The sequence below is a fragment of the Akebia trifoliata genome, chromosome 2, assembly GCF_017979445.1.
Source record: "Akebia trifoliata isolate Shusen 1 chromosome 2, ASM1797944v1, whole genome shotgun sequence".
Taxonomy (NCBI): Eukaryota; Viridiplantae; Streptophyta; class Magnoliopsida; order Ranunculales; family Lardizabalaceae; genus Akebia; species Akebia trifoliata.
In genome coordinates, this window is record NC_141376.1 from 26,317,959 (window position 1) to 26,330,334 (window position 12,376).

A 12,376-nucleotide genomic window follows, 5' to 3' on the forward strand; every position below is an offset into this window, starting at 1 on the left:
ACTGTACGCATCTTGATTTGGTATGAAAATATAGAAAAAACCCTTATAATTTTCTTCTATAAAATATGGATGGCACATTAATGAAATTAATACAAAACCTCATCAAAATTCTATGTTTTGAGTTCTATAAAACCTAAAGCAAATCACATACTTCAATTTTTCCCACTACTTCAATCCATGTTAATATTATTAGTAAGTATTGCTTAAATTTTTGTGCATCACAATTAGGATTATTTGATCGGTGTGATCGTTGTTCCATTGAATATCTAAAACTCGTAGCATACGATCAAAACTTTTGAAAATATTGTCGGCATTGACGGTGTTAGTTTGTTAAACGCATGCCACGTGTAATGTATACATGTACATATGTTGAGAGAAGCAAATGACGCACGGATGTAAATGTATTTTTGTGAAGAATGGCATCGCTTCACAACCCTGGACAGTACTTGAAAGCAAATTCCAACCCAACAAACATAGCCCTCTTCCCCAGAAAGAATACATCGACCCAGCAAGCACTCATCCCTCAGGAGCATATCAGGTTGTTCCTTTACTTTCTATTTTCATACTATCGTAGAAGTTGGTAACTATCCTACTCTAAGTTCTCGCTTATAGAAAAATTGATCATTCTTTTATTATGTTCATTAACTCTTGAATGTTTGCACTTATTCTAGACCTATACATAGAGAACATCAGCCTAATTGGAGATCTCTAACCATTGTATTTTGTGTATTTTTCATCGGAAGACATTTTGAAACAGCCAGATCCATGCATGTCAAGAAAGCACTAATAAATTTGATCTGAATCAAGATCCCTCCACTCCTAAGACACATATGACCTCAATCCTTTAAATGCAAAATCCAATGGTTGAGATTTATCCTAGGGATAAGTATCTTAGAGACATGTCTTAACAAGATACTCATAAATCTCAACCATTGGATTTTGTGTATTTTTCATCGGAAGACATTTTGAAATAGCCAGATTCATGCATGTCAAGAAAGCACCAATAAATCTAATCTGGATTAAGATCCCTTGACTCTTAAGAATGACTCATGAAAAAAACACATGATCCCAACTCTTTAAATGCAAAATCCAATGGTTGAGATTTATCCTAGGTATAGCATCTTAGAGACATGTCTTATCAAGATACTCATAAATCTCAACCATTGGATTTTGTGTTTAAAGGGTTGGGATCATGTGTTTTTTCCATGAGTCATTCTTAAGAGTCAACAAATCCCAACCCATCTGCTATATCATGTATAGCCCCAAGAAAGGGTCAGTTAAACATTGGGTGTTTTACGAAAACCGTTCACTAGGTGGCATATTCACTGACGTGACAAGTACGGAACCGTAGATTTGTATTTTCTCGGTATACATGATTGCACTTCCCCATAAAAAAGTGTATCCCGAGGAAGTCGTGTATCCCTAGGTAGAAATATCTACGATTTCCAAACTTGGCCACGTGAATAAGTCCATTGAATATGCCACTTGGCGAGTCATTTTATTAGGACTCTTTTGCAAATATCATTGAACTAGTATTTTTCAACATTTATGAAATGGTCTTACACCCCTCGCAGCCAGGGGTGGATTTACAGTGGGGGCACTTGCCCCACAAGAATTTTAAAAGTCGGGTTTATAACTATTTTTTAATTAAAAAATAACAATTATAATTATTTTTTGGATAATATATAACTAATTTTTTAATTAAAAAAAAAAGGAACATATGAACATTTACATAAACTTAAAAACATAGTTGATTCAGTAATTTTAGTAGTTTACACAACATTCTTGTGTTTGTGAATCCAAAATATTGGGCCACGTGGCTCACAAAGTAGACCTAGAGCTTGTCTGATGAAGTATCCTAGCTAATCAAGTCACTATCAAGAATCTAACCATAGAAAGATGTCAAGAATCAGTATAATTACTGACGACACCAATAGCTACAACTCGTAATATATCGGTATCATATGTTATCCGAAAGCTTATGAAAAAAAACTGGAGTATGGTATTGTTATATTCTTACTCTATCTCTGCTTCCCAGCCTTTGGCAGTCTTTGGGGACCACTTAAACAATAAAAATTTTGCCTTTTTTTTTTTGGTCAGATTCACACACACAGAACAAAAAATTATTTAAAAAAATAAAAAATAAAAAAATTTATTCATTGATTTCGAATTGAACCGCTGAAATCCACCAACCAAGCTTATTTTGGTGTCGGTCTACAGAAGGTAGGGCTAAACATTGGGCCCAAAAGAGTGAGTAATGTGAGTAACAATCCCCAAACCAAACCCTTTAGGGATTAAAGTTATTACGTAGAAAATCAATGATTTTCTAAGGTAAAAAAAAATTATCCTAGAGGTTAAAGAAATTATAATATGATTTTCTAAGGTTGGAAGATGAAGACAAAAGCATTTAGATCATTTTCTTTTAGACTTTAAACTAACGAAAGTCAGAGTACATCATCAATTTGAAAACAGGGAGGATTTGTCATCAAATTTTTACCAAAACTTGAAAGTTTATATATAGATCATCAAATGTTTTAGGAAATTTCTATGATCTACAAGGTCCAAGGAACGGTTAAGATGGGTAGAGATATAAATTTCCCAGTGACCAATCCAGATTTCCTGCAAACAATGTTTTGGGAAATCCTAAAGAAATATCATCCTATTTCAATTGTCCGTCGAACACTTGGTATCCGACAATGTTGGACACTAGAATTTTTCTTTTGATATGAGCTTTCATGGTTGAGCTTTGCACCCATCAACATATGCTGTGTAGTACACTTTTTGACCCCCATGGCCCATAACTCTTAGTGGACTTTCAACAAAAAATTAAAATTAGCTTGAGGTTATTTCTAGCAATTATGTTTGAGGACTTTTTATGTTAATGATGAAGAGATTTAAGAGGATGTGTCTTTAGATATAAAGCTAGATGGTTAAAGTGATATTCATTTCTATGCAATTGACATTGACGTATTCAATCAAATTAATAGAGAAAAAAAAAAGTACAAGTAGATGGTAATTAAGATCAATTATTCTTTATAAAATTTGTCGATTATAAAACAGCGTGAGAATTTTCTTTTTCTTTTGATTGATAAAATGGGGTTAAAGGGACCCCAGCCTGAAGATGGATAGACACAAATGATAATGATGATGATGATATTATGGATGAGTGAAAAGATAAAAGAAAAAAAAATAATAATAAAGTAATATACATCTTCATGAAATTTAGTAGTCTTAATAAATGATAAACATTAAAAATAATAAATAAAAAATAACAAGTTGTTTGAGGTAATTTTATCATATGAAAGTGAAAAAGTTACAAATTGGAACTAAGTTAGAAGATAAAAAATCAAAATAATATAGTGTAGGTAAAAATAAATTACCTCAACTCCAAACCTATATCTCGAGGACGATCTTCCTCTTGTTCCCTGCAAAAAGCCTCTAATGTGGGATGGTTTCCCAGATTAAGACTCATTGATCGACAATCAAGTTAGAAAAAATAATAATAAAAGAAGGACAGCTAAATTAGATCATGAGTCGAAAAGTCCTTTAATTGTGTGTTGATAATTTTGTTTATAGATTTGCAGAGTTATTCTTACATTGATAACTTTTTTTTTTTGAAAATCTTGTGCATGTATCCCAATCCTCATTCGATTAGGATCTTTCCATCTTTATCTTTTTAATGTCGTGATGAATCATAGTTTTTTCTTATGTTAATCTCCTTCTAAATTGGTTTAAGAATCTCATTCTAATTAGGATCTTGTAGATCCTAGGAAACCTTCCACTTTAGGTTTGTTGTTATTCTCTTTCTAATTTTATAATCTTCCTTACATGAGCTAGGTTCCCAACTGAGTTAAGTCAAGTGTTTTGATTTCTTACACTCGCTACCAAGACTTAGTCCCCTAAAGGAGTCAGTTAAGGTGAGGAATGAATGTCTTAGTTTAACTATTCTTTTTTGAATGACCCTCCTTACTTCAAGGATGGGACGTATGTCCCTTCCGATTCAATCTTGCCTTGACTTATTGACCATGTGGAGATGTCTTATTGATCCACATCATCAATTGTAAGTATGTCACCACATGTAGATTGAGATGGTACCAACTAGTTTAATTGGTAGTCTTTGGGTGTGATACCAGAGACCTAGGTTCAAATCCCGCCAACACCTAGTTAGTGATCAAACTCATTAAAAGCAAGTTTACTAATAAATAAATAAATAAAAGATATTAAAATACTTGCAATAGCAAATTTAAAATAACCCAAAATTTCAAGATAGAACCCAATTAATTATGATCATGAGGTGAAAATTCTTAGAAAGAAGATAAAAACTCCATAATGTTGATTGATAGTAAACACTTGCAATAGAAATAACCAATCATAGATTATTTTTTTGGAATCGAAGGGCCAGTGGGCCCTAAGGTAGTACTACGTGGCATTTATAGATGGGACCTCAGTTCCACATCAAAAATTCCATTTCAATTTTTGGGGATTGTAGTTGGTTAGAAATCAAAAAGTAAGGCAGTCTCTTTTTTGTTAAAACTTGAATATTTTCTATATTTAGCTTTTTTTTACTGAGTGAGGTGAGGTGGTGATGAAGGGAGGTTTTGTCTTGACGTGAGTGAGAAGATACGATATTAGAGAAGGAGATGAGGAGAGGGTAAGGCCTACAGTCGGTGGCCCCAACCAAGCGTCACATAACGACACAGTAGCCTGCGTGAGAGGAGCAAGAACACCAGCAACACAACCTCTTCTACTCAATAAATAGTATTTTTTATTTTATTTTATTTTTGTATTTTTGATGAGAAGGGCCTGAAGATTATCAGAAAATCATTGAGGAGAAGAAAAGTATGTATGTTGATCTTTGTATGTATGTATGTATGCATGTATGCATGTAAGATAACCAAATTATAGAAAGAGAATAACAAGCTCTTCAATCTTCTATTACTTCTCATTAACAAGTGGGGAGAAAAGAAGAGGAGAAAAAGAGAAGAGAGAGGGTTTTTGAATTTCTTTGAATTGTTTGTCTTCTTCTCTCTTCAACTGTTTCCTTCGATTTTATTTCATCATTTGGAGGATTTTGTGGAGTTTTACTTAAGACTCTATAGAGGAGGAAGATCAATACCCAGAAGGAAAATTTTCAATTTTTTTTTCTTGCTAGGGAAAGTCTTAAAGAGAGTGGGACTAAAGAGAAGCTTGAGATTTTATGTAATTTGGTGAATATTTTGGTTGATTTTTTTACATTTAAGTGTAGTTGTGAGAAGAAGATCAAGAACTAGAAGGTGGAGTTGCTAGCTGAAGATGGCATCGGCTTCATCATCCTCTCCGTTCTTTGGAATGACAGAAGAAGATCAAAACCAGATGAAACAACTACAGTCATCTACACCAACATCATCAACAGCTCCAACCACAGCTCCTCAAAAGAAGAAAAGAAATCTCCCAGGAACACCAAGCAAGTAGCTATTACATCTGCATATAACTAAATTAATTAATTAATAATTTTTTTCAAAAAATTCTCTCACCTACATATTAAACCCCATTAGAAAAAAAAAAAAAAAAAACCTAATTTTGAATCTTCAGTGAGTATTGCTTATTTACTCATTTTTCTTCCAATTATTGTTATTTCTCTCTTTAATCCCCAAAAGAAACCCTAGTTTTTAAGACATCAGTGATGCATGGAAATTAATAAAATGGGTATTAATTGCATAATTTCTAATTATTATTTTTTTCTTGTTGTTTATTCTTGTTTTTGGCATCTTTTACAACAGATCCGGATGCAGAGGTAATAGCACTATCTCCCAAGACTCTAATGGCCACAAACAGGTTCATATGTGAGGTGTGTAACAAAGGGTTCCAAAGGGAACAAAACCTACAACTCCACAGAAGAGGACATAACCTCCCTTGGAAGCTAAAGCAGAAGACTACAAAAGAGGTGAAGAGGAAAGTTTATTTATGTCCTGAGCCCACATGTGTCCACCATGACCCTTCAAGGGCTCTTGGCGACCTCACTGGCATTAAGAAACACTTCTGTAGAAAACATGGAGAGAAGAAATGGAAGTGTGATAAGTGCGCTAAGCGATATGCAGTTCAGTCTGATTGGAAGGCCCATTCTAAAACTTGTGGGACTAGAGAATACAGATGTGATTGTGGAACCCTATTCTCAAGGTAACCAATTAACACTAACCCCTAAACAATCACATCCATTAATCTTCATTTGTTTTTTTACTAGGCACACTCAATCATAAGAGAATTGATGAGAGTTGGATAGGTTTTATTATACTTTTCTTTCTTTTATTTTATGTGTGTTTTATTTTCTCTCTTTTTTTCTTTTCTTTTTTTGAGATTCTTCTTCAACTATTTATTACTGAATGTCTACAATTAGTGGCAGAGGGACTGCTCACACGTGAATGAACTGTGAAACTGCCATGATAGAGAGGTTCCAAGAAACCAATAAAACAAACAAAAGTTCTATCTTTCTTTCATCTTGGAACAACCACTCTCTCAGCTCTCTCTCTCTCTCTCTCTCTCTCTCTCTCTCTCTCTCTCTCTCTCTCTCTCTCTCCTACTCCTATTCACATGCTGCCATACTAATATAACGAAAGGTGGTGGTTTTAGCAGATTTGTTCTCTTGTCGGTTGGCTAGATGTGAACAGATTTGGGATCTTGCAGGTTGCCCTTTTGATGAAAATGCTAGAGTTGGGAAAGAGAAGACACACAGATGTTCAAGATGCTTACTCTCTCTCTCTCTCTCTCTCTCTCTCTCTCTCTTGTTTTATAAAAGAACATGTTCCAAAGAGTGTCTTGTTCTCAAACACTTTAAGTTAGACTTGGGTTCATGCATTAAAAAGAAACAAATATTCCAATGGGTTGTGCATTAAATGAAGAAAGGGTTTCAAAAATAGGTTTTTTTATTGATGATTTTTATTTTGGCAAAAACTTTAGAATATTGGAAATTATGCAGATCATGGGTTTTGCATTAATTGAAGAGAGTTTTAGAAATGGGCTTCTTGATTGATGGCTTTTCATCAAGACTTGGGTTCTTGCATTATTCCAATGGGTTGTTCATTGAATGAAGTAGCGATTCAAAAATGGGGGTTTTTATTGGTAATTTTTATAATTTTGGCAAAATTCTTAGATTGGAAACCATACAGCTCATGATTTTTGCATTAATTGAAGTGAAAGTTTTAGAAATAGGGTTCTTGATTGATGGCTTTCATCAATCTTGAATGAAATTTCTTGATACATTAATTGTAGAACCAGTCCTCAAAATGGGACTTATTTATTGATTGTTTGATCATTTTCAAGTTTAAGAAAGATTCTTTCACTTCTCCCCTTCAATTGTTTCCCTTCGTGGGAATGTGAAGTAACATCTTTTAATTTTTCATTCTCTCCATTTTATCATCATGAATGCAGTTTGTGTGTGTGTGTGTGTGTGTGTGTTTGAAGTTCTTACATTGCTTAATTGAATTAATCAGTTTTAAAAATGGATTTTCATTGCTAATGACTTTTGAGTTTCAACTGAAATTATTGATCTCCTTTCCCCTTGATCCTAATTGGGAATTGCATTAGTAATTTGTTCATGTTCATTGATTGATATTCTTCCTATAGAGAATTTGTTTGAAACTTATTTTCTTCAACATTTATTGTTCCAAATTTGAATAAATTAGTTTCTTAAAAAGTTAAAAAAAAAAAAAAAAAAATGAACCAAGAAAATAAAATCATAAACTTAAGCATGAGTTTCTCTCTCTGATTCTCTAATTAATGAAGTAAAGCCCCATTTCCCTTCGTTTCCAATTTAGTTTCTACTCAAACTGATCTTATGCTTTCTTTTTTGCTTAAATTCTCGCAGACGTGATAGTTTCATCACTCACAGGGCCTTCTGTGATGCATTGGCTCAAGAGGGTGCAAGGCTTCCTACAAACCTAAACACCATTGGAAATCATTTGTATGGAGGTAGTAATATGGGATTAGGCCTATCACAAGTGGGTTCCCAAATTTCCTCATTACAAGATCAAAATCACCCATCTAGTGATCTATTACGACTGGGTGGTGCTGCAGGAACTCAATTTGATCAACTAATTGCCCCTTCTTCAACTCCATCGTTTCGACCTCCACAACCCGGTCCATCATCATCCTTCTTCCTCCCTGGCTCATCAAACCAAGACTTCCATGGATTGATACAACTTTCCGAACTCCATAACAGCACCAACAACTCTTCTTCGGCTGCTGCTGCTGCCAATCTCTTCAACCTCAGCTTCTTTTCCAATAGTAGTACCACTAGCAACAATGCTAATAGTAACAATAGCCATACCTGCTCTTCTGGTTTGCTTATTAATCCTGATCAGTTTAACTGTGCTGGTGGAGGCGAAGGGACCACGATGTTTTCAGGTAATTTAATGGGTGATCATCACATGGGTTCTAATGTATCTTCTCTCTACAACACTTCTATGCAAAATGACAATGGAATCCCTCAAATGTCCGCAACTGCATTGCTTCAAAAAGCTGCTCAAATGGGTTCAACAACAAGTGGGAATAGTACTACATCCTTGCTAAGAGGCTTTGGTAGTTCTTCTTCAAACAGTACAAGACAAGATAGGCCACACATTTCTCCTAATTTTAGGGGTAGTTTTGGTGGAAGTGGAAGTGGTGGTGGTGGTGGAGAGAGTCTAAGATCACAAATTGAAAATGAAAACAATCTGCAAGACTTAATGAATTCTCTAGCACAAGGGAGCTCATCAGCTTCAATTTTTGGAGGTGAGACCGGCTTTGTTGGGTTTAACACGAACAGGCTTACCTTGGACCAACACAACAATAACTCGAATTTGGGTAACATGGATGAACCTAAGTTGCATCAAAGTCTCACAATGAGTATGGGAGGATCAGATAGATTAACTAGGGACTTTCTAGGTGTTGGGGGAGTAGTAAGAAGCATGAGCAGTGGGATATCGCAGAGAAAACAACATGACGACATCGACATAAGTTCGTTGGACTCGGAAATGAAGTCGGCGGCAGCAGCAACAAATCCATCTTTTGGAGGCGGGAATCGAACTTTTGGAGGTGGAAATTTTCAGTAAGGATTTGAACAAATTGTGGAAAGAAAAAAGGAATTTAGGTATGTATAACTCAACTTGGTGATGACTTTGTTGGAGAAATTTTTAATGTTGTTGTTTCATTGTGGTAGGATTTCTTGGTGCATGTGCCTTAAGGCTTTATTTCCTTGAAGGTTTTACTTAATTTCGTTTTTGAGTAGCTTTTGCTTATAAGATAATCATTAACTTAGGATTCTATTGTTTCTCTTGATTAACTCTTTCTTTCACTCCTGTTCTCCCAGTAAAACAAAATAAAAATAGAAAACTACTCACAAAGATGTTGCAGCACTGGGCCGGGATAGAGCTTACCTGTATTGGAAAATTACTAAGATGACTGTAGATCCCTTATTCCCAGAAATTTTTCGTATCTCATGTTTCACATTATAGTTTCAATATAGATTAATAGGAAGGGATATTAATGTGAATAAGACACATGATATCATTGCTAAAGTGCCTATGTCATTATAAATGTTCGACATTTCTGCATAGATTAATGTTAGAGTAACCTCAGCAGAGGACACACAGAGACATTTTGATGTGGTGACGTGCACATGCCTATAGATGTTGTTTCTTCAAGATACAAGTAAAACGCATCTATAGACATACGCGTACCACCACGTCAAGATGTCCCCCACTGAGGTCACTCCAACATGACTCTTCTTCATTTTACTTTGTATTATGTTCTCTATCAATTATGAATGTTTGTCATTCTCTTTGATGGGCTCACATACCCAAAAAATACCCTGACCATTAAATTCTAGCCACCAGATTCCTTTACTTTGTCAATGAGACCGATGGTAAATCATGATGAAATGTTTGAATCCAATGGCTAAAAATCATTGATCTTAATGGGGTTGAAAGAGTTGTGTTTTTTTTTTTTTTTTTTGCATGGAAAAATGGAGACAGTTGAGTAATGTTACCTAACACCAATGGTACATGATCTGCACTATATTTGTAATGTCAACATCTTGAGTACTCTATAACAAGATATTGTAATAATTCGCATGCTATACTATATATCCTTATCAATGCATATCCCCACCTTTTGCTAGTTTGTTTTTTATATGGATTTTTTTTTCTAATTTTTTTTATATACATTTTCTTTACTCTCAAGTTTTTTTATTTTCTATTTATTTTTTAGAAAATGAATATAACCTTTTCATTATTATGAGAGTTATGTTAATTATTCATGCAATATTTATTTGGATGTTTTGTTTATATAAATATGTGGTTGTGGTTGTGTACTTATTTTATAAGAAATCTAGGGTTATAACCTGACTCCACCATTCAATTAAGATCAAAAATAATTACCTGGGAATTAAAAGATAGAATATTATTAGTACAGCTGGGTTGGTTTGTGTAACTAGATGTGTTTGTATTATACGTAATGTGTTGGTAATTTATAGAATTTTATCATAAGGTGTTTTGTGTATCTAATGTATGTCTTTTGTTTTTGTGTGTGTGTGTGTGTGTGTGTGTGTGTGTGTGTGTGTGTGAGAGAGAGAGAATTTATTGTGAAATTATTTAAATTACATTGAAACATTTTTGTCTCCCAAGGTGTTTTTATTGTTTGTCGTGAACCAGTCGTGTACATATAGATTCCATTATTTGTTTTATATACTATTAGACCATACGGAGGTGTATGGAATAAAAGTGTGAAAGATACACCGAATCAGTATCACTGCATATCTCATTAAATAAAAATATTAGATCACATGATCTATCATAATATATTCTTTTTTCACAAAATATGATTTCATAGAGACCTAAAAATCACCTACTACCTTCGTCTACTACTCCTAACAAGTTAGGGACGCTGAATTCTATGGCCCTTTCGGTTGACTTTTGTTGAAAACATTCCACTCACCACTCCTTTCTTACTTTCACTCCTCAAAAGTTTGACTCCCACTAATACCTCCCTCCCTACTCCTCTAGTCTATACAACTCATTGAGTCAACTTTTTAATTGATTAGGTTGGATTTTGAGATCACATGACCCCAAATTCGATTTAGAACCAACTTCTGAGTCAACTCAAAAATGCACCAAAATTCAATTGAGTTATTCAATAATATAAAATACTTTCTGCAGATCAAAATGTAAATTATTTATTATAAAATATCTAATTTATTTATAAATTTATGAGAGATTTATTGGGCAGATCTATTTATTGAATTTTGTTACAAAAACTCCCTTACTTTTTTACTTTAACAAATCTTCCTTTATGAATCATACTACCATGATTAACATGGTGACATTTCAAATATTACTAAGGGTCATTGGGTACACATGGATTATCAAATTAGCAATCCAACAACACAGGTTTCATGCAAAAACTCAGATTAAAAATTAAAAAAAATAAAAATTTTGAGTTTGATCTTTTGTGTTGAAAATGGATTGCTACCAAGAGTGGAGTCAAGATTTTATTGTAGTGGAAGAAACTATTTAGACTTTTGATTAGACGTTGAAGAAGATGATATTTAAGGTATTTTTAATTAGTCTATGGGAGAAGGCCTAGTCAAGAGACAATGTTATCTTCAAAAATTTGAAATAGATGGACGAATTGGAGGGAGGTGAGGAGGTGGGGACAAATGAGTTTGTAATTAGTTGAAAATATAGGGACATCTCAAAGTTCTGTAAGGGCAATGGCCCCCACAAGCTCTTTACTAACTTTGCCCCTTATGACTACCGAACTCTTAAATTTAAAACTAAAATTTAACAGTGAAAATTTACTTTTTATCGATTTTTTTTTTTTTTTGAAGTTCTTTGAATTTTTTCCTTTATAACCTTGTAACATCTGATCGTAGTTTTGGATGCTACAAATAGATGTACTTAAAATTCACTCCAAGGTATGTTAAGTTACAAATTAACCACAAAAATTTGAATTATATGATGTGAATCTTACTTCAAGATTTGCAGGTAACAAACTTGATAAAGTAAAGTTTGGTGAGTAACAAACTTCATAAAGTAACGTTCTTTGTAATAAAAATGCAACAGTTGGATATGCCAGATAAACCTCTCTATTTGTATTTGCTCATATGGGCTCACCTTATTCCGTGCGTGTCAATATGACTCGATGGACATATGAGTCGAGTCACTGTAGACTCATTGTTTTGCTAATATGCGCTGCTCTCATAGCGTGCACGTTATTTAGACACATTTTTTTATTTTTTTTCTTTTTTTCGCCTTTTAGAAAGAGATTGAGAAGTGATTTGTGATGGATCTAGAAGTGTAGATTATTTAGAGCAGAGGGGGCAGCACGGAGAGAAGGAAAGAAAAGGCATCTCTCTAGCAATGTC

At 33.9% G+C, this 12,376-nt stretch overlaps 1 protein-coding gene across 1 annotated transcript; it reads left to right on the plus strand.

Moving 5' to 3' along the window:
* The first annotated feature begins 3,043 nt into the window (after positions 1 to 3,043).
* Positions 3,044 to 9,228, plus strand: LOC147409991 (protein indeterminate-domain 4, chloroplastic-like). The gene is made up of 3 exons (XM_086432185.1): positions 3,044 to 5,443; positions 5,760 to 6,156; positions 7,841 to 9,228. Exons 1-3 carry the CDS (start codon positions 5,293 to 5,295, stop codon positions 9,063 to 9,065), a joined length of 1,773 nt encoding a protein of 590 aa, XP_086288311.1. The 5' UTR covers positions 3,044 to 5,292; the 3' UTR covers positions 9,066 to 9,228.
* The last annotated feature ends 3,148 nt before the right edge of the window (positions 9,229 to 12,376 follow it).